The following is a 22,298-nucleotide window of genomic DNA, read 5'->3' as shown; positions in this document are numbered from 1 at the left end:
AGGGCCTCATTATGTTGCCCAGGCTGGTCTCAAAATCATGGGCTCAAGCAATCTGCCTGCCTTGGCCTCCTAAAGTGCTGGGATGGTAGGTATGAGCCACCACACCTGGTCTTTTTTTTTTTTTTTTTTTTTTTTTGAATGAAGGAACCTTTCCTTGAATCTCCATCTATGTCCTCTCCTTTATGTCTCACCCACCCTCAAATTCACTTTATGTTCTTGCCTAAATTAGTCACAGGCAAGGGTGATGAAATTACCCTGGTTGGCTTAGATCAGTCAGAGCCCTTCCCTGAGCCCAACCAAGATCAGGAGGCAGTGAGTAGACATCAAAATAAAATTAGAGTTCTTGGGGAAGAAGAAGGGCAAGGCTGTCAGGGAGGCAGGCAAAATAGGGCCTGCTACCACGGTGTAGGCCCCATATGTTTGGGGAATTTGCCTTGTTCTTGGGCATCTTAAGGCATAAATCTGTCATGATGGAATTTCAGATAGCTTATTATTTACTTTACAATACCATAGGTAGTGAAGGCAATAAAAGAAAACAGTCCTCGTTCTCCATGAGCTCATACTGAAGTTAAGGAGCCTATGTGTGGACACAACTAACAGCTAGCCACTACTGAAAGTCTCTAAATGAAGAATTCTGAGAAGAAATCCTATAGCTCAGGTGTCAGCCAAGATCAGCTTTCTTAGGGAGTTAAATAAAATTGGCTCCAACCTCGATCCTACAACTTGTGAGAAATCCAAGATCTCCCCATTCCCACATCCATCACCAACTCCTCTGGATTCTGTCCTTGGCAGCGTGAAAGGCTTACATCCCAGGGGTCATGCCTGGACCCGAATTCCTGCTTCCTCTGAAGTCTGTTGCACTATGCCTCACATCTTACAGACATTTCCTTGTGCAGTGCTGACCCAGATGTGTGACGTAGCTCCTGTCTTTTGGTTTATCTTTCCCCATCACGTGAGTTAAAAAAAAGCATTTGCGTGGGTGGAAGACTTAACTTAAGGTTTGGGACCAGGAAGAGGGATTTATAGAAAACAAAGCAAAAAAGCCAGGGGTGGTGGCTCACACCTGTAATCTCAGCACTTTGAGAGGCCAAGGCAGGTGAATCACTTGAGGCCAGGAGTTTGAGACCAGCCTGGCCAACATGGTGAAACCCATCTCTACTAAATATACAAAAATGTGTCAGGCGTGGTGGTGCGCACTTGTGGTCCCAGCTACTTGGAAGGCTGAGGCAGGAGTATCACTTGAACCTGGGAGGCAGAAGTTGCAGTGAGCCAAGATTGTGTCACTGCACTCCAGCCTAGGCCACAAAGTGAGACTCTGTCTCAAAAAAAAAAAAAAAAAAAAAAAAGGCAAAGCAAACAATGTAATATTGAGTAGACATTCTTGTTCTTAAAAGTGATTTTCCTATTTCACCTGCCCCACTCCTCCCTAGGCCTTAGCCTCATGACCTTCATAATCTTAACAATCTTTTCTGTTTTCCCACTGCCAGTTCCTATTTATTTCATGCAGAGCAGTTTTGCATTTTTTTTTTTTTTGGTTTGTTTGTTTCTTTGTTTCATTGCAAACTTGTCCTAAGGATCCTAAGTATTTTCCTGAACAAAGAGAGTTATCTCTCTAAGAAAAACTCTGAAGCCAGGTGTTAAAAAAAATTTCACATTGATTCAGGCTATTATAGTAGGGAAATCTGAGCAGATCTCTTGGATGTGGAGATGGGATTGACTTCAAGAAGTGGGGGCTGAATCACCAGTGTCTGGAGACAAGGAGGAGCATCATGTTTACCAGAGACTGAGAGGAGTCTTAGTTGGTTGAAACTGATGGTTTGGGCCGGGTGTGGAGGCTCACACCTGTAATCCTAGCACTTTGGAAGGCTGAGGCAGGTGGATCACCTGAGGTCAGGAGTTCGAGGCCAGCCTGGGCAACATGAGGAAACCCCGCCTCTACTAAAAAAATAAAAATTAGATGGCCATGGTGGTGGGTGCCTATAATCCCAGCTACTCGGGAGGCTGAGACAGAAGAAGCACTTGAACCCCGGAGTTGGAGGTTGCAGTAAGCCGAGATCTCACCACTGCACTCCAGCCTGGGCAACAGGGTGAGACTGTCTCAAAAAATAAATAAAAAATAAAAAAACCCGATGGTTTGTATTTGTAAATAGCAGGGGAATAATTTTGATATGGAGGTGCATAGGAAGGGGCATGATGGGGCAGTTACAGAGAACTTTAGAAGCTTAATCCTGTAAGTAATGAGAGTTTCTGGAGGATTTGGGGCAGGGAAATGATATGATTAGACTTTAGAACTCAGGGAGAACACTATGCCGGTAGTGATTGGGTAGGCTTTGTGGCAGACTTCAAGCTGCCCATCAACCCCTATTCTTTCTTCCTTTCTTTACTCACAGAGCTCCTGAGGTTTAGTTGAACACAACAGCTGTGCCAGCCTCTCCGGCAGCTGTATGTGCACATTGGCTAAATTCTGGCCAATCGGATGCAGAAGAAGTGATGTGTTCCTTTTCTAGGGTTATCCAAAATGTGCGTCATTCTCCAATAGAAAGAAATAAAGATTTTTAGAGAAATGGCTGCTTCTAAAGGACTGGGCAGGAGAAGTGCAAGATAAGCCTGGAATATCTTGCTGTGCCAAAAGTAAGGAAACACTCAAAGAATGATGGAAGTGTGTTAAAAGCACACAGGAACCAGCCTGAAGGGTTCCCCCTGGCCAAATCTGGGGTAATTTGAGCAACAAAATAATGATAGTACAGGAATATAACCCACAGAAAGAAAAAAAGAAGGAGTCACTTTGAATATAAAGTAATTAATAAAATAAAGGTGGGGGAAGAAAAATTATTTTTTATAACAGAATTCTATCTAGTAAACATAAAAAGAAAGATGAAATTAGGAAAATCGCCATATGGCAGCCAGCATAGTAGTAATTGTTCCAGGCAAGAACCAACAATGGGTGTTAAAACTAGTGGGTGAAAACATAAAAAGAAGCAGAATATTTACATGGTTTAAAAACATCATCCCACAATATACCTGTCAAATAAAAGGGGGAAAATATTTACTGTGGAGAAACCTGGCAGATATTACCCTAACCAAGTGGTCCAAGGTAACATCACCAACATTGGGACAGACTGCCATCAAGTGTCTCCTGATGTGATGGATCAAAGACACGCTGCTTGTGCTGCTGCCTGCCAAAAATGTATAGCCTAAATCTAGGCATGAAAAAACACCACATAAATGCAAACTGAGAACATTCTTTAAAATAACTGATGTTTTCTCTTCAAAAATGTTAAGGTCATGAAAGATAAAGATTGAAGAACTATTCCAATTTAAGGAAATTTTAAAGACAGGACAACTAAATGCAGTTAATTATCCTGAATTGAATCCTGGGCCAGTAAATTATTTTTCTTTTGCTGTAAAAGACATTAGAGAAACAATCAATGGAATTTGAATATCGTCTGTAAATTAGACAATAGCATTATGTCAATGTCAATTTCTGATTTTGATCATTGTATTGAGGTTATGAGAGAGTATGCCCTTGTTGTTGGGAAATACCCTATACTAAAGTTTTTAGACATAAAGGGGTAAAGAGATAAATCATGTCTTTAATTTGCTCTCAAATGTTCTCAGGGAAAACTATTAAGAGAGAATGAATGACTGGCAAATATGATAAAATGTTAACACTTGGAGAATGTGAGTGAAGGGTATACAGGGATTCTTTTAATATTTTTGCAATTTTTCTGCAAGTCTGAAATAATTATAAAATAAAAAGTTTTTGTTTTTGTGTTTGTAAGGAATGAGCATGCACTTCCATCTGCCGTCATCCCTTTACCCTTCCCGTTGGCTGGGAGATGATGACCCTAGAGAGTGGTGGGTGTGTGCTGTGGATGGTGGCACTTCCCTACAAGCCCTGGGCCGCTGTCTTCTACTGTTTGTGAGAGACATCATCTATGTCGTTAAGCCACTGCATTGGAGGGTCTCTTTGCTATAGCTCCATGTCCTGCAACTAACTAATACCAGCTATAATAAGAAGAGGCTGGAGGAAGGTGGCTTCTTAGGAGCCTGGTGCACTGGTTTAGTTATTCCTATTGAGGGCATGGAAAATGGGGTCATGAAGAGAGTTGGTGAAGACCACTCATTTGGGGAGAATTAGTGAAAGGAAATTAAGAATAGGAGAGCAACTTGAGGGCACAATAGAGTCTTAGGATCCTCTGGGAGAGATTTTCCCTTTTAAGAAGCAGAGAAAAAAGTCCAAGGGAGAAAAGAGATGTTTGGGAGTTGGGAAATTTTCTGGTGACCCTGGTTCATACTGCACTGGTCACCTCTGTATATGGCTGGCCCAGATTCCAGGGCCAGATAGCAGGATTATTTGTAGTTGTAAGTGAAGGTCAGAGATCTATGAACCTACCTGGACTGAGGTGGAGAGGATCAAATATGATTTAGTGGGATACATAAGGAGAATTAAAAAATTATAATAATCATGGTAGCAGGTAATCTTTACTGAGTCCTCACTGTGTCTTGGGACAAGTCTAAGTTCTTTACCCCATCTACTCATTTGAACCTCACAATAACCATAAGACACTATTGCTATTTTACAGATGAGTAAGCTGAGCCACAAAGAAGTTGTCAAAGGTCATTTGCAAGTAGCAGACACAAGCTTCAGATACAGGCAAGCTGCCTCTGGGAACCCCCCTCCAATTTCTGGGGGCCACTTTTTGATCCCCCGTCTCTCCTCCTTTCCCTCCAGCAGCATTTGATGCTGACATAGGTGAACTGGAAACATATGGTCTCCTTCATTTTGTTGTGGATCTGCACTCCAGAATCTACTTCCCACAGAGCAGGAGAGGGATGGGGTGTAAGGAAGCGTGGCAGGTGTCAGCCCATGCCCTATTGAAATGACTCTGGTTCATAGGAAGGATGAAGACCTGTCCATCTGAGGGCAAAAGAGGAAGGGCAGCCAGAATGGGGCATGACTATTCTTTCCTGGTTTTGGAGCTCTTGTGCTGTTGGCGTGTGGGAGGCATTTGGGATGGGGTGAGGGTCAGAGTGGGCTTGTGGGACTGAATGTCCCCAGTCTGTTATTCCTGCCCCAACTTCAGAGCCCTGCCACTCACAAGTGTGAGACGATGGATGAAGGAGGAGGGAAGTCAGAAGAGCTTCTGTCCCTGAGGGTCTCTGCTCATTTTTTTCTGTGCTAAAGGCTTTTTCCCATTTTAAAAGCAGTAGGCAGTAAGTCCCAGAATGCCTGAAACAGGAAAAAGAGAAAGAAACTTTATAAATGCACTTTTGAACCCCGAGACCCAGCTCCTGGCCAGGAGACAGGCAAACTTTTAATATCCTTATTCTGGATTCACTTAAATGGAAACAGCCTCCAGTATTTTTAGCTGCTGTGTAATCAAAGTGAAAAAGAAGAAGGAAATGTATATATTTTTCTTTCCTAGTTAGAATAAGAGAAGGAATTGCTCATTATCTTTTAGCAGAGTCCCTGCTAGGAAGGCAGGAAAACACCAGGAGTCTCCATTTGCTCCTCCTCTGGCCTAGACAGGATTTAAACCCAGTGAGGGAAGCCAAGGAGAGACGAGAACGAGGGACGACCAGCAAGTACCAAGGTCTGCGGCAGGAGGAGACCGGCTCACAGGAGCAGCAGCATTGGAAGAGGCACCCGGCAGCCTCCCAGGTAAGAGTGCCAGTTGCCCAAGCTTTACTTACTGGAGGGAGGAAGGTGGCCAATGCGGATGAGCTCAAAAGTGGTGGCTCAGGTGCCTCCATTCCCGAGCCTGAAAATCCAGGCAGTGTAATTAGTTTCCTATCACCTCCATGAAGAGTTAAAATGAATTGGGAAGTACCTCTCAGGACCCGTGTACTGCATCCTTAGTATTATACTCCAGTCTCAGACAGGGCTAAGCATAGTTATCCTCTTTCCTGCAACACAGATGTAGTCTGTGTTGTAACAGTTTCTACCCGGAGTAACACATTTTTGTATAAAATGTTTCCTTTAAGATGTTCCTTCTCATCTTTTTTTCTTTTTAACTTATTTACAATGTCAAAGCTTTCTCTCTCTCTCTCTTTTTTTGGATAATTTAGTATTTGTTATATTTCATTATTCTTTTAAATCCTAAAACAGAATTGTTATTTTAGTTATGATTAGGAAGCTATGATAACTTTCCCTTTTTCTGGATTTTGTGTGAATCAGTCAAGGGGATGTTTGCAAACACAGTCGAACAGCTTTGAAGTATATCCAGACATTTAATTTTACAGGTTTTAATTATTATTTGTTAAGACGACAACTTCTCTCGAAATCCACATACTATTACCCTCACAATACCTCAAAGAAAACATTTCAAGACATCTTAAAAAATGATGTGGTTGGCCGGGCACGGTGGCTCATGCCTGTAATCCCAGCACTTTGGGAGGCTGAGGTGGGCGGATCACCTGAGGTCGAGAGTTTGAAACCAACCTGACCAACATGGAGAAACCTCGTCTCTACTAAAAATACAAAAAATTAGCCAGGCGTGGTGGTGCATGCCTATAATCCCAGCTACTCGGGAGGCTGAGGCAGGAGAATTGCTTGAACCTGGGAGGTGGAGGTTGCAGTGAGCCAAGATTGAACCATTGCACTCCAGCCTGGGCAACAAGAGCAAAACTCCGTCTAAAAAACAAAAACAAAACAAACAAACAAAAAAACCTAGTTTTTGGAGGTCTTACTTTTTACTTATTTATTAATTTTTGTGCTTGGGAGAGATCTGGGGGAAGGATGGAGAAAGAATGAATGAGAACAGGCAGGGCTTCACTTAAAAGCATGAAATCTGTGTTGCTTATATAAGCATTAAAAAAAAAACAAGTTCCAACATAAAAGTAACAAACTGCCCACATCGGGACACAGGTTAGCCACAGTGCCTAAAACCCACTGGTTCTTGGAAAAGCTGAGGTATCACCAAGGCATCAGATGGTACCTTGCTCGGTCAGGGCTACATATTGGCAGCTGGCCTCTTGACATTCGGACATTTGTTGCAGACTCAGAATCAAGGTGACAGTGTCAGACTCAGGAAAAAATTGAGTATCAATACTGGTATCATTTTTCCAGGAGAGAAGGGAAGAAGGCACCTGGCATTCTTTCATACAACTCTAAGTATTGCTTTGTCCCCAGTTTGTAGGCTGCAGCTGACTCCCAAAGGAGGGAAAATAGAACAAATGATTTCAAATCATCCCGTGGCTTCTGGTTTTCCAGTCCAGTGCTGCTCTGTGGTTTGAAATGTAGGGTGGGCAGAGCTCTGTTTCTGAGAAGATGCCTGAGGAAATTGTGCCCAGGCCCAGTGGAAACTTTTGTCCATTCACTGCTCATTCCAGAGCCTTGGCTCCTATAGGATCTGGATACAGACATGAGATCATGGTTTAGGTCGTGTAGCCACATCTGGAGCCACCAGTCTGTGAGCTGAGGATGCTAAGATCTCAGGCCTGATCTCTGGATGGACAGGGACTTTGCTGCTTCTGCCACAATGGACTCACTGCTAATGCTGCCCAGCCGCCATTTGAATCTGTACCCAGCAAGTGTGAGTGGAATAGTGCAAATGCTTGGAAATTAGCAAACGCTCTCCTCCTTGCTAGAAGGCTGGAACTTTAAAGTTAGTTCAATATGTGGAAAACAACACATTAGCTAAAGAAAGAAATTGCAGAGTTTTTTTGTTTTGTTTTGTTTTAATTTGATGCCCCTCACACCCATGGATATTAGGGCTAATTGTATACCAAGTAATATTTAGTCGTTCTGGGGACTGGCTGTTTGGTTGAATAAGGGAGAGGAAGGTTCCTGAATTTAGGTCCTGTGTCTATTTTATCTTGTTATTGTGCATGAGCTTGGTCCCACAAAAGCTAAAGGAAGTTCTTGCTGTGAGAAAGTGATTCATTCTCTGGGGGTAAATGAACATCTTTGCCTGATGTTCAAGAGGAGATTTTAAAGTGCTTTGCACAGAGCCTGGCATGTAATAAATGCATAGAAAATGGTAGCTACCATTATCATCACTCATTTGAGCCTTTGCAAGGCAGATTAAGAGTCAGTTGTCAAAATAAAACAAAATGAGCCTGTGGCCACCCCTGAAAAAGTGATTGAGTGCTGAGGCTGGGTCAGGACACCATCCTTGATCTTTTCAAGCCCAGGCGGGTGGGCACACTTGATGGGATGGCTCTCCAGGAAAAGGGTTCTAGCACGGTGGTGTGAGAGTCATCTCCAAGGACTTCCTGGACACTCCCTGGGTGTCCCACAGAACTAGGAGAATGGGGGGACAGAGTGATGCCCAGAATGTGACCATACTAAGCCCTATCACATAAAACCAAATTTCCATTCTCTTCCACACTGAGCTGTCTTGTATCCTATATGCAATCCTATATTCAACGTCACAGAGAATAGAAATAAAAATGTTTCTATGTACTTGCTTCCACTGGAGTTTAACCTAGGAGAGACAGACCTCCCTTGCACATCCATGTTCTTGGATCTGAAGGAGAGAGATACAGAGGTGAAATCGGTCACCTAAGCCTCTAGTTCAAGGTGAGTTGAGCCAGGGTAGATTCCTCAGCCAGCTGAGAACTTGCTGTCCTGGACCAGGTTACTTGGGAAGTACAGGGAAGACCCCTGAGTCACCCAGGGCCCAAGCTGTAGATCATTAGCAAAATACGCCCAAGAGAGTTAAGGAAGGAGTGACAAGTTTGCCAGTGACATTTGTGACATTGATGCATCCCTAGCCACTCATCTCCCTCATTTTCCTTCATAGTTTAATGATATCCACCCTGTCATTTGGGGACAGAATATCTTCTTAAGTGACTCTGCTGGAAACCCATGATGATACACTTTTTCTAAAACCCAAAGCAGTGCTTTCATTTTCCTGTGGTTAACTGTCAAGGCAGGATGAGATAATAAGGGAACCAGAGAAAGCCCTGAATTTAAGTGGCTAGAAATTGGCTACCTCTCTTCTTTGGCGTAAGTAGTATTTTTTTTCCTGACCCAGGGTGTGTGTCCTTCTTCGGGGAAAATGAGGTGACACAGAAACCATCCACCCCTGGGGTCCAAGAGGACCATCAGGATTCAGGGGCCATCCTCCTCCCTTGGCCAAGGCTTGGATGCCATCTGCCCCTGCAGACAGAAGTCTCCGTGCACTTTGGTGTTTCCTAGGAAGGGAATTCTCCAGCTTCTCATGAGAATTGACTGGGACTTAACCTCTGTGTGAGGGAAATGCAATTCATGTTCCCAGTGGATCATCCTTGGCACCACTCAGAGGAAGTACAGGCACAGGATTTAGTTATTGATTTATTAATTTTTAACTGAAAACCCAATTTATGCCTTGGGTTTCTTTTATTTTCAGGAAAAAACCCTCTCTTAAAAACACATGGCAGAACGGAGGACATTTGGTTTTTGGTTTTTTTTTTTTTTTTTTTTTTTGGTATATACAGGACATATAACAGAGAGATGAAGAACACAGATGCAGGCAGTGGACAGAGCTGGTGTGTGATCCCAGCTCTGCTGCTTTTTAGTTGTGTGTCCTTTGGCAAATTACTTAACTTCTCTGAGGACCTGTCACAAAGAATGATATCAACTGACTCCCAGGATTTTGAGGATTAAATGAGGATAATTTTTATAGCGTTTGGCACAATGTCCATTATCTAAAAGCACACATACACAGGCACACACAAATCCAGTGGCTATTACTACTTACTTCACAAAATATTACTTTGGCAGGACTGTGCTATGAGGCTGGTGATACAGAGGGGATCAACACAGTCACGGCCATCTCTGTCATCTCTGAGCTCACAGGGATACCTGGGCTAGGAACATGCATACAGATTTGGCGGCTGTCAATATTTGGCTGGAAATTAAAGCCACAGGGGTAGATGCAGATACCAAGAGAGAACACAGCAGAAGCATAGAGCCCTGCAACATCTGAAGGCAGAAGTAGGGGGACCATCCATGCAGCCCATGGTCAGTCGTGTACTCCTCAAAGAGCCTTTCTGGTAAAAGCAACACAAGTCAGCATTTGTTCCTGAGTCTAATGTATCCCTCCCTCCCACCTTCCCACACCACCCAACACCCCTCCTGCAGTCAGAATTAAAGACATGATCAGCCTCTGTAAGACAATGATTCTTGGGGACAACTGGTTTCCCGTGGTTCCTGCATACACATTTCCTGCATGTAAATGCCCTTCGCTTCATGCATCCCTGCAGAATTTACCCAACTTTCCATGGGAAAATATCCCTCGGCAGAATAATCCTCCCTATTTGGAAATGTATCATCCTGCGTTTTGCTCCGAAAAATCTTCTGCCCTGTCTGCCCCCTCCCCACCCTCGCGGAGCTCAGCCTGTGATTTGCTGTGCATACTGAAAGAGTCGATGACGTCATCCTTCCCTTCTGCTGTTAAACAAGGAGTCTCTTTCCTGCCACATGTTGGAGTGCGAGCCAGCAGGCTTCTCTTCTTGCTCATTACACTTGACAGAGTGTTAGGTTGAGGATTTCCCTTGCTCTCATCTTCTTTCGAACAATCAACCTACCCAGGAAAATCTGAGCGCAACTTGTGGAATCTGAGAGGCAGTAATTAATGAGGACATCTTGTTACAAATCAGAAGGACAGGCAACACCAAGGGCTCCAACAGGGACTTCTGGGATTTCTCATATTCCAGGCTACAAAAACAAATGCTGTAGACCTGGGCTGTGGGCAGCCTTGCTGTGGTTTATGGCAAGAGTCCACGGCTTTTTTTTTTTTTTTGCGTTCGTTGAGAACTTCTTCAGAAAACCATCTGCATTTCATTTATGTCTCAGGCTGGGGGTGGGGGGTGGGATGGAAAGCATGGGCAGAGAAGTCTGCTTTTTCAGCCCTATTTTTGCCCAGGAAGAAGATTTTTGGACAGTGGAAACTCATGTGCTGCCATGAACACAGTAGGTGCTTCAGAGATCAATATGCGTTGTTACTGGTGAACGGCAGAAGTGCACAGGGATTAGTGGCTCCATTGCTGGACACTGTGCACCTGGGGTTGCATCTGTGACCGTGTGCTCATCAATTGCGTAATCAGTTGCTCAATGTCACTGAGCCTCAGTTCCTATCCTGGGGATCAAGTGGAGAATAGAGTGTGGCTTTTATCTTCGTGATGAACATCTAAGGATGGCCGTTGTGAAATATTATTTTTATCCTACACCTGCCTTCCAGCTCATTCTCCTGGCTTCACACTCCCCCCATCTTCTGACAAAAATCTCAAGCAGATTCCAGAGCTTTTCTGGTGGCTTTTGGTCTTAGAAGAGAATTGCTTTTGTGAAAGCAAGTCCATTTCAGTATTGAGCCTCAGTTTCTCATCCAGGCCACATCTTTTCTTCTTTCTCAGTTCAGACCTGATGCTGGAACCTGCAGAGAAGCTGGAGGGAAGGGGCTTGGTGCTTTCCTCCCTCCACTTCTCTCTCCTTAACATGCATGGCTGCTTCTGGCTTCACCAGGTTGCTGCTGCCTGGGGCGAGGTGGGGGTTAGAAAAGAAGGGAGAGGGCACTTTTACTTTACTGGGGCTGTTGTGGTTCCCTCTGTTGGACGCCCTTGTTATGGTGAATGCTTCCAGTGCTGGGCCGCCTCTCCTTTGTGGGGAGCTTCTTTGGGATCTTTAGATATTCCCCTTCCCACCCACTGGGCATGTCCTCCTGCAGTCGCCCCCTTGGGGTGGCACACTTCTGCTGAACGGTGGACCTGCACCTCAGCTCGGGCCCTGAACTGCCCTCTTGATAGCTCTAACATGCCTCATTTCTCTGACATCAACTTGGCCTCACCAAAGTCTGAGTTTCAGTCCTCTCACACTGCAGCCCCCTTCGTCTCTCTGCCATGCAGCCTGTTCCAGCCAAGCTTCCACCTGTGAATTCCTCCGGGCCAGAATCAGGCACTGGTCTCTTTGCCTGCCACCCCCACTAATTCACCGTGACCCCATCCCCAACCCCCAAACCTCCAGTGGCACACTGTCTTTGAAATGTGTGGTCACGGCCAGGTGCAGTGGCTCACGGCTGTAATCCTAGCACTTTGGGGAGCTGAGGTGGACAGACTGCTTGAACCCAGGAATTCGAGACTAGGTTGGGCAAGATGGTGAAACCCCATCTCTACAAAAAAAAAATACAAAAATTAGCCAGGCACTGTGACATATACCTGTAGTCCCGGCTACTCAGGAGGCTGAGGTGGGAGGATCACTGGAGCCCAGGAGGTGGACGTTGCAGTGAGCCATGATTGTGCCAATGCACTCCAGCCTGGGCGACAGAATGGGATCCTGTCTGAAAAAAATAAAATAAAAAAAAAGAAATGTGCAGGCACTTATTACCCATGGTCCAAGTCACAAGACAACAAGAAGTGTCCCATTGACTATTCCATTCCATCTGCCGGGTGTTGAGTCCAGTGCCTGAAATGCAGTCGGTTCTCAGAAGAAGTGAGCTCTTATTATTATCAACAATACGTGCTTTTGGTGATAGGAAGAGCCACGAAGGCGTGGGGGGGCAAAGGGGTAACACAAAGAAAAACTCTTCATAGGTACCATTCTGTTTAATTCATAGTGGTGGCACATCCCTTGGGTACAACATGTATAACGGATGAAAGCATTGCATAGGGACATGTATCTAACTGCGCTCATTTGTCATTTGTATCAGAATGTCATATTGGCGCAGAGCAAGCATAGGCTTGCAATCAGATGGGTCAGGGTTTGAATCCTGGCTCTGCCACTTTGTTGTTGGGCAACCCCTGGCAAATGATTTTACCTCTCGGATCTGGTTTCCTCACCTTTTGAGTGAGGAGAGGAACACTGACCTTACATGGCAGCTCCGGGGATTAGTTACGAGGATTAATGCACCCAGCCAATGCCTAGTGCATAGCAGCAACTCAATAAATAACATTTAGCATTTAATGCTATTGTGATTCTTCTTCTTCTTTTATTCTTCCAGGGCTCTTCACCCCCTGTTTCCTCAATTTCCTGATACTAAATGAATGATGACTATTAAAAGTTAAACATTTTACATATTACTAGAATTTGGCTTAGTGGCTAGAAATATTTCTTCCTTTTATGATCAATACAGTTGAAAGATGCCTTTCAACCTAGGCGTTATTATTATTATTTGAGATCGAGTCTTGCTCTGTCGCCCAGGCTGGAGTGCAGTGGCATGATCTCGGCTCACTGCAGCCTCCGCCTCCCAGGTTCCAGCAGTTCTCTATCTCAGCCTCCCAAGAAGCTGGGATTAGAGGAGTGCACTGCCACACCTGGCTAATTTTTGTGCTTTTAGTAGAGAAAGGTTTCACCATGTTGGCCAGACTGGTCTCAAACTCCTGGCCTCAAGTGATCCTCCCGCCTTGGCCTCCCAAAGTGTTGGGATTACAGGTGTGAGCCACCATGCCCGGCCAGCATTATTCTTTATAGCAAAAAAGATGAGGAAGAAAAGGAAGTCACATTCAGTAAATTGATTGAAGACAAAATAAACCTCAAAATATTGACTAATCCCTTCTCACATACCAGACATGGTGCTCACTGCTGTTCACATCTAAGAGGGGTGACGGGCTGTCATTCCCACTTTACAGACAAGGAGGCGGAGGCTCAGGATGAGGAGCATTTTTAGGGATGCACATCCTACAGCCTGTCTGAGGTGCCTTTCCACCATATCCCAACTGCCTCTCACCACGGGCAGGGAGAGCCTGTGCTCAAGCAAAACATAGACCACAGGAAAGGACTATGTTTCCTGACTTCAAATTTTGGCATAAATAATTGCAGGTCTTGGGTTAGTTACAGAAACCCATTGTCAAGAGACAGCTCTGCAGATCACTTTCTAGATAACTGCTGCTATGCAAGCCCAACTGGGATGTATCTTGTGACTGAGGTTCCTGTGAGCAAAATGTGAGGTGAAAGCCGGGTCTCTTGTGGTCTGTCCTGCCTCAGCTTGTTAGTGTGCAAAGAATGGGCCATCCTAGATGGGGGTTGGGGGCACAAGGGGAAATGGCTGGAGAGAGGAGTTATTCTGCTTATTGACAGTGGTGAAGACACCACCTCCTGGTGAAGGAGGAGGCAAAACCTAACCACCTGCCCCATCTCAGGTCGCCTGGCTTGACTGACAAACCAGGCCACCCATGCACGGATGGATTTGAGAAACAGTGACCAAACCTCTCAGCATGTGTGACTGTGCTCCTGCCACAGGAGGGCCCCAAGATGAATCAGCCCAGTCCTGTCCTTAACAGGCTCACAGCCTAAGACAAGCTGCGTATAAGAGTAACTGTAATACCAGGTCAATGCTCAAGAGACCAGCAGTGAGGGACAGGTCCATTTCTCTGAATGCTTAGCAGAAGCGAAGCTAGTCTCCAGCTGGGTAAGGCAGGGGGACAGGAGAGAAGACCTTGTGGAGCAGGTAATTTTATTAGAAATTCTTATATTTTACTGGTTCACAAGTGAGTGTCATGAGCAGGATGCTGGCCCTGTAGTCAGTGGACTTGGGTCTGAGTACAGGTTCTGCTCTTCCTGGCTGTGGGACTCAGGACAACTTGCTCAGTTTTCTCATCTGTGCAAAGCAGCACGGCATTGTGGGGATGAGCATGGACTCTGGGGTCAGATTGCCTGGGTTCAAATCCTGCCACTCTGAGCTGGGTGCTGGTTGGCATGTCATTTAAAGTAGTAGTACTTCAGTTTCCATATCTATAAGATGGGGGTCATCATAATATATTCCAACAAACAATTGTGAGAATGGAATGAGTTAATAAATGTGAAACACTTAGAACATTTAGAATAGTGCCTGTCACATAGCAAGTGCTCTATGTGCAGCTCTTATTGTTGATGTTGTTAAGAGGGAGGATAATATTAGTGTTGCTGTAAAGATCAGAATTAGGGGGATCAAAGCGTGGCACACAATAGGCTGTCAACACAAGAGAGCTGCTCTTCTTATTATTAATAAGTGCAGGTGAGTCTAGAATGAGAGGTGAAGAGAAGGGCATCCTGGGCAGTGTGAAAGTAAGAAAAGACAGGAGGCAGGAATATGCAATCTGTGAGGCAGGAACAGAAAGTAATTTGGTTCGGATCCTTGGGAGAAATAGAATGAGTTCTTTCTGCTGGTTTCTCAGCTTCCTTGGGCTCTTAGAATCTGGTAAAAAAAAAAAAAAGCCAGCTTCCCTCAGCACATCTCCATGGCTTTCTTTTGCAATGTTTCTGAATACAGGCATCCTGGAGGGTCTGCTCCCTGTCTTTCCAAGGATGAGTCTCCAGGAGATGTTCCGCTTCCCTTTGGGGCTCCTGCTTGGCTCTGTGCTCCTGGCGGCTTCGGCCCCAGCCACTCTGGAGCCTCCCGGCTGCAGCAACAAGGAGCAACAGGTCACTGTCAGCCACACCTACAAGATCGATGTGCCCAAGTCTGCCTTGGTTCAGGTTGACGCTGACCCTCAGCCCCTCAGTGACGATGGGGCTTCGCTCTTGGCCCTGGAGGAGGCCGGGGAGGAACAGAACATCATCTTCAGGCACAACATCCGCCTTCAGACGCCACAGAAGGACTGTGAGTTGGCAGGCAGTGTCCAGGACCTCCTGGCCCGGGTGAAGAAGCTGGAGGAAGAGATGGTGGAGATGAAGGAACAGTGTAGTGCCAAGCGCTGCTGCCAGGGAGTCACTGGTGAGCTCACCACCTGGTATTCATTCAACAAACATTTGATGAGCACCTATTATGTGCCAGGGTTTCCACTAGCCTCATGAGCACTTTGTGACTCTGATGTGCTCCTACTTCTCATTCTGGGTTTTCTCTAGGGGGCCCATCCCTGCTATTTATTCATTTATTCACTGGTACTAGCTCCAGGGGCATCTGGAAGCTGAGCAGGGAGGGGCCAGCAGCTCTTGCAGAGAGTCTAGACTCCTGGCCTATTGCTTCCAGATGGGAATGCTTCCAGGAGCTGTCATACCTGTGAATCAAAGCACTACTCAGAGAGGAAGCAATGGGATACACAGGAAAGATAGGGCCTTGGAGCTAGACAAAACAGGTTACAAATCCCAGTTCTACCAGTTTTTAGCTGTATGATTTTGGGTAAATCCCTTATGTTTCCTCAACTGTCCGACAGGGATGATTCTATCAACTAGTGTAGTTCTGAGAACTAGGGATGATGTGTAGAAGATTCCTGGCCCTTAGAGGAATTTACAAATCAGTAAATTATAATTATTTTCTTAGTAAAAATTACAATTATAATTGTAAAATAATTATAATTTAATTTTACAAATAATGAAGTTTCTCCCCCCATGCAACCCTGTCACTTTTAAACATAAACTGCCCAGGCTGATCCAATGATAATGAATGGTACTTTGGCATAGGATTTCATGCCTGAAGGAATTGCTATGGTAAAGAGCACCTTAACCATCAGATCCAGAAACAGAACTCGGCAACAGGGACAGTGCCATGAATAACCAGCATGGACTTGCTTCTGAGGAGCCCCCACTTTGGAAGTGTTTTTAGGAAGGAAAGAAGGTGTTCTGAGAAGCAGAAGCTGGGCCACAAAGGAGACTGCACTGACCAGTCTGCCCTCCAGCTGCCTCTTGCTGTGTAGGGTCAGAGAGGGGAGCCTGGTTAAATCCCTTCTCCACCGTACCCATAGTTGAGAGCAGGCTATTTTGTAGCTTCTGCAGTTCCGTTTTTTCCAGACTTCAATATGGGCTCATTTCACAAGGTCCCAGCCTTGCTAGTTCCAGCAAACTCCAACCTCCTTGGATCTCACTTTCCCCCAGGAGTCCTGCCCTGCGTGTCAGCTGGCCAGGGTGGAGCATTTAAGGCCCCTCCATTGGAAGGCACTAAATAATGACCACCACGTAGAAAGGAAGGAACCAAGGGAATTCACACGGGAAGGGAAAGGAAAGAAGGGTGGGTCCTGCAGCCTTTTCAGGCAGAGAAAGGAGACGTTTGCAGATGTCACGGATTAGAAAGCCTGGCCCAGGCTGGAAAGGGCCAACACCTTTTCTCCCTTGTGGAGCTCCACCATCCTCCAAAAAAGTCGTGCAAGACCCAGAAATCACCAGACCCTTAAGAGTGGGGCTAATAATTTCTGGGTCTTGCATGGCTGATCTCAAAGGAAGGAGATCCCCACGCACAGCCCTTCAACCCAGCCTACTGTTTTTCCTCTCCCTCCCAGATCTAAGCCGCCACTGCAGCGGCCACGGGACCTTCTCCCTGGAGACCTGCAGCTGCCACTGCGAGGAGGGCAGGGAGGGCCCCGCCTGCGAGCGGCTGGCCTGCCCCGGGGCGTGCAGCGGCCACGGGCGTTGCGTGGACGGGCGCTGCCTGTGCCATGAGCCCTACGTGGGTGCCGACTGCGGCTACCCGGCCTGCCCTGAGAACTGCAGCGGGCACGGCGAGTGCGTGCGCGGCGTATGCCAGTGCCACGAGGACTTCATGTCGGAGGACTGCAGCGAGAAGCGCTGTCCCGGCGACTGCAGCGGCCACGGCTTCTGCGACACGGGCGAGTGCTACTGCGAGGAGGGCTTCACAGGCCTGGACTGTGCCCAGGGTGAGAGCGGAGATGTGCCCTCGGGCCGCCGGACTCTTCTTTCCAATGCACCATTTAACCGTCAATTACACGTTGTCATCTTTGGGGGTCTCTTCCTTTAGCCTACGCCAGATTGCTGAGTCCCAACCCCAGAGTTTCTGATTCTGCGATGGGGCCTAAGAATTTGCATTTCTAACAAGTTCCCAGGTGATGCTGATGCTGCTGGTTAGAGGCCCTAACCTTGAGGACCACTGGTCTTGTGATCTAATGGCTGTGTGTGAGTGTGTGTGTGTGGTGAGGGGGTCAGTATTAATTACCTGTCGTTCGGATAATAATTTCTGGGGGTCGGGAATGGCGCCTTACACAGGTCTGCATCCTGGACACTCACTCTTCTAGTGCTCAGGGAATACTCACTGGGTCTGGATCGCCTCCCTTGCTCACCCTCTCTGCCCTGTTCCTGTTCTGCCTGCAGTGGTTGCCCCACAGGGCCTGCAGCTGCTCAAGAACACGGAGGATTCTCTGCTGGTGAGCTGGGAGCCCTCCAGCCAGGTGGATCACTACCTCCTTAGCTACTACCCCCTGGGGAAGGAGCTCTCTGGGAAGCAGTTCCAAGTGCCCAAGGAGCAGCACAGCTACGAGATTCTTGGTTTGCTGCCTGGAACCAAGTATATAGTCACCTTGCGTAACGTCAAGAAAGAAATTTCTAGCAGCCCACAGCATCTACTTGCCACCACAGGTGAGGAAGCCACCCGATGCCCCAGGGTTCCCAGGAGAGGCCCCATTCTAAATGTTTTCTTTCATTAAACACCTGTAGGCTGTTGCCTTGATTTGGGGTTTGAAAAACACACCTGCCACAATCCTAGGTTCTGAAGAGTCCCAGTTCTCTGTCTTCTTTCCTTGCTCTCTGATTACTGGGTCCTCCAAGCCCATGAAGACCTGCTGGATGGGGCTCATGGGGTCTTCTCTGTCCCTGAGATTAGTAGGGTCTGCACCTTCTCACAAGCAGTCAAAGGGTAGACCTGCATCCCCAGTCTCTCACTGAACCCCCAAAGCCATTCAGAAAGTTCAGGTAGGTATGGGTGAGAGGCTGCTGAAGCACCTGTGTCAGTTAGATTCATCTCAGTGGGAAAGACAGGACACAAATGGGGTAAATGAAATTTCAAAGTTTAACTAACAGGTTGTTCACAAAGGTGTGAGTAGGGGTTGGATGGTGAAACACTAAGACCTGCATCAATAAGGATACACTCCTACCTGAAGGGGCAAGAGATAGACGTTGGTACTTGGACCCAGAGAGAGCTGTAGAAAAGAGCTGCCTGGTAGGGTTGTTTTGGTAGAGGGATGCAGGCAGTCCACCGTGTCTCCAGAGAATTCTGTCTCCTGCCCTCTGATCTGCTGGTGATTCCTGCTAGCTGAACCTGGAAGCCAAAGGGTCAGGGAAACAGGCTGACTCAATTCACAGAGATCACAGCCTGGGGTACAGAACAAGATGGAGGATGGTGGAGGCTTGATCTGGAGAAACAGAATCTCCTGTGCACCAGCAAATGCCGCCAAAATATTTAGAAGGATAAGCATCACTGCTTACTCTTTAAACATTCTTGTTTCCTTGTGAACATTCTTAAAGCAGCTTAGATCTTCAAGGATTTGGAGAAATGTAGTTGGTTGAATGACTGACTCATTCCTTCACACAGTACATTTTTATTGAGCACTTATCATTTGTCAGGCACTGTTCTAGGTGCTAAAAATGCACTGCCTCCATCTTGCCCTAAACTTCTAGGGAAAGATCTAGGAAGATACAGATGGATGGAACTTTGGCATGCAGTTGTCTTTGCAGAGACATCAAGCTGCCTGTCCTTTATGGTGGTGGGACTAGGGTGGAGGTGGGGATGGGTCAGTGTTAGAAGGGCTGTGAGAGACTTGGCCATCATGAGGGCACCATATGTGATTACCTTTGTCAGTGCCCTCAAGCTAAAGACCCCCAGGAGCACCCCTGTAGTTGAACAACTTGGGTGTCTTGATTGTTCTAGCATGGGTGACTGCACACTATGGGGGACCATAGAGGTGTCTCAGTAAGACAGCGCTAGAAAAGACTGGTTAGAGAATTTGGGCCTGTGTTAGGTAATTTGGGGGAACATGTAAGGAAGCAGGGATTGGGTGCTGTCAGGAAGTGGGGAAAGCCTCTCCCCTCTGAGAGGCTAAAGTTGGTGATTGTAACAGAAATGGCCATCACTCATAGTAGTCAGGAGAGTGGGTGTTTAGCTATTTGTGTGGTTTGGACAATGGTCATGTTTTTGTCTGTGTTCAGAGTTGATCATGGAAGGGTCTTGTTTTTGTCTTGATCTACGCAGTCACAGAGTGACCTGACATTGATGCCCTGTGAAATGGTTTATGTTCAATAGGAGACACCAAGTCCTCACTGTGAGAGCCAGACCCACTCTGGCTGACAGAGTCTGCTTTTCTCTTTTTCCCCATTTTGTCTGTGGCTGCCTCTGGTACAGCTAGCACTGTGTCCAAAGCCTCCCAGTGCAGCACAGAGATGCCTATTCTGAAAGTCCTAGCAACCCCTCATAGCATCTTGCTCTTGGGATTTGTAAAATTCTGCAAGTGTGAAGTTTTTCTTTCTTTCTAATCTGATTCAGGTTAAACACATTCTTATTTGCTCCTCAGGGGAGCCTAAGACAAGAGGTACTCATCCCCACCATAATCGTGAACATTCTCATTAAGTCCTTGCTTTTTCATTTGTGACTGCCTCCCAATTCTTTTACATCACGTAGGAACTCTTCTATAAGCCTCAAGTCACATTTATTACTCACCTCTTGACCTGTCCTTCAGGGAATTCCATCTTTAATGGGAGTCTGAAAACAGCACCTGGCAGATGGAAGCCAGTGGGTGAGAGGAAAAGCTTCAGAGAAAAGGCTCTGTGAGGCTCTTTATCCATAACTGATTGAATCGGGGATGTTCAGAGCCCAGGGACCTTGAGATCACTGAGCTCACACCTGGCCTGACACTAATTCTCTGTCCTGCATTGTCCGTCAGTGGTCAGTAGGCCTGGGTGGAGACACCTCCAGGGAGGTGAAAGTGGGGGCGTGACTGATGAAGAGGGGAAGCCTGAGAATTGGAGGGCCTTGGCTTTCGTGTCAAAAACTTAGAAGGCCAGGCTCCCACAGCCTGGGATATGGCTGTTGGAATTCGAAGTGCTCCTCAAAGACCCTAGTCCTCCCATCCCTAGAAAAGCTCTCCCCTTAGAGCCGTAGCAATGATCCATTCCTTTGTATTAATCACTGTAACTTCATGGTTTTTTTTTTTCTGAGTAGAAGAGTAAACATTTAGCCGTTAATACTTTACTATGAATAAATGTATACAATAACTGTCTTCCTTCACAGGACAGACAGATTGGGCAGCATGAGAATACCAGGTACCTTATGGAAGTGCTAAAATTTGGTAAAAAGAGCAGGAAGGACACTCAAATGGACCAAGTTAAAATTCACCTACTTTATAATTTTGCCTAGGGTTCATCCTTAGAGGAGAATTTGAGAGGCAAGGGCTGCAATTTGGGAGATGGAGGAAGGAGCTTGTTGGATTACCAATGTTGTCCTCGAGAAAGTTTGAAATAGATTCTCTCCACTTTCCATGGAAGTGCCTGAGCTGCTTATCCTGAGGTCATCTTAGAGGGCAGGGGCTCTGCAGCTGAAGAGTGGGCCTTTAGTTCAGGGCTGTAGCTGTCGGAGCTCTGGACTGAGTAGTTTGGGTGGCCAGCCTGAGAGGTACAGTTTGGGCTTGACCAAAGTCAGTGTGGACAGGGAAGACCGCATGGCCTCTGATGGGATGGGGAAGTGGAGGCTTTCCCAAAAGACAGTCTGCCCATGGAATATGTGAAAACCAGCAGCTTAGTTGCTACTTTGGTAACTCAAAGACACCTGTTAAGAACTGTGTCCTGGGGCTGAAGCCAGCTCTTGAGATGTCAAGAAAGGGAGCTGACTTGATAACCAACAGCCTGTCAAAGAACCTCGGAACCTCTGCTCTTCACCACTTTCTCTTGCCTCCCTCGCCCCTGCCCTAGACCTTGCTGTGCTTGGCACTGCCTGGGTGACAGATGAGACTGAGAACTCCCTCGACGTGGAGTGGGAAAACCCCTCGACTGAGGTGGACTACTACAAGCTGCGATATGGTCCCATGACAGGGCAGGAGGTAGCCGAGGTCACTGTGCCCAAGAGCAGTGACCCCAAGAGCCGATATGACATCACTGGTAAGAGCCATCACTGGAATGTGAGATGTTTGCTGTGGATGCAGAGGTGGGGATAGTGTGTGCAGAGGGCACTGGCATCTGTACTGCTCGAGTGTGCACAGAGAGCCCAGGGGCCTTAGGAATCACACTTGAATCTGATCCTTGAATCTGCCAGACATAAGCCTACCCGGGAGGCCTGTAGACTCTGCCCCAGCATTCCAGAGCTCAATCCCAGAGCGCCTTGTTAACAGATTATATTTGTGAGATGTTCTCCAAGTCAGCAAACTCTCTTGAAGACCCTGTCTGTGTCTCAGAATGGATTTGATAGTGTATAGATATTCCTTTTGGAGGAACTTTTGTATTTGGGTGTTGGGGACAGGAGGGAACAGAAACAGAGAGAGAGAGAGAGATTGAGATTGGTTTGTTGAGCACGATGCACGGAAGGGGTTGTGTTGGGGGATGTGGAAGGGGGCAGGGTGCAGCGAGCAGAGTTAGCTCCCTGTCTCAGATTTCTGAGCTAATGCTGCCAAGAACTAGAGCTCAAATGGCTGCTAAGGAAACAAGGCTGCAGGGATGGATCAAGTTTGGCAGTGCTTAAAGTCTGTACAAT

The 22,298-nt window shown here is 46.5% G+C and overlaps 1 protein-coding gene across 1 annotated transcript in view; it reads left to right on the top strand.

Moving 5' to 3' along the window:
* Positions 1–5,405: 5,405 nt before the first annotated feature.
* Positions 5,406–22,298, top strand: part of TNN (tenascin N) — a 72,655-nt gene continuing 55,762 nt past the window's right edge. The window contains exons 1-5 of the mRNA XM_024231162.3: positions 5,406–5,665; positions 15,171–15,614; positions 17,113–17,487; positions 17,939–18,202; positions 21,524–21,709. Of these exons, the coding sequence (XP_024086930.2) occupies positions 15,206–15,614; positions 17,113–17,487; positions 17,939–18,202; positions 21,524–21,709 (1,234 nt within the window). The 5' untranslated portion in view covers positions 5,406–5,665; positions 15,171–15,205. The remainder of the gene's footprint in view (positions 5,666–15,170; positions 15,615–17,112; positions 17,488–17,938; positions 18,203–21,523; positions 21,710–22,298) is intronic.

The sequence above is a fragment of the Pongo abelii genome, chromosome 1, assembly GCF_028885655.2.
Source record: "Pongo abelii isolate AG06213 chromosome 1, NHGRI_mPonAbe1-v2.0_pri, whole genome shotgun sequence".
Taxonomy (NCBI): domain Eukaryota; kingdom Metazoa; phylum Chordata; class Mammalia; order Primates; family Hominidae; genus Pongo; species Pongo abelii.
Note: the sequence above shows the minus strand (reverse complement) of the source record. Positions and strands in the feature narration are given on the sequence as shown.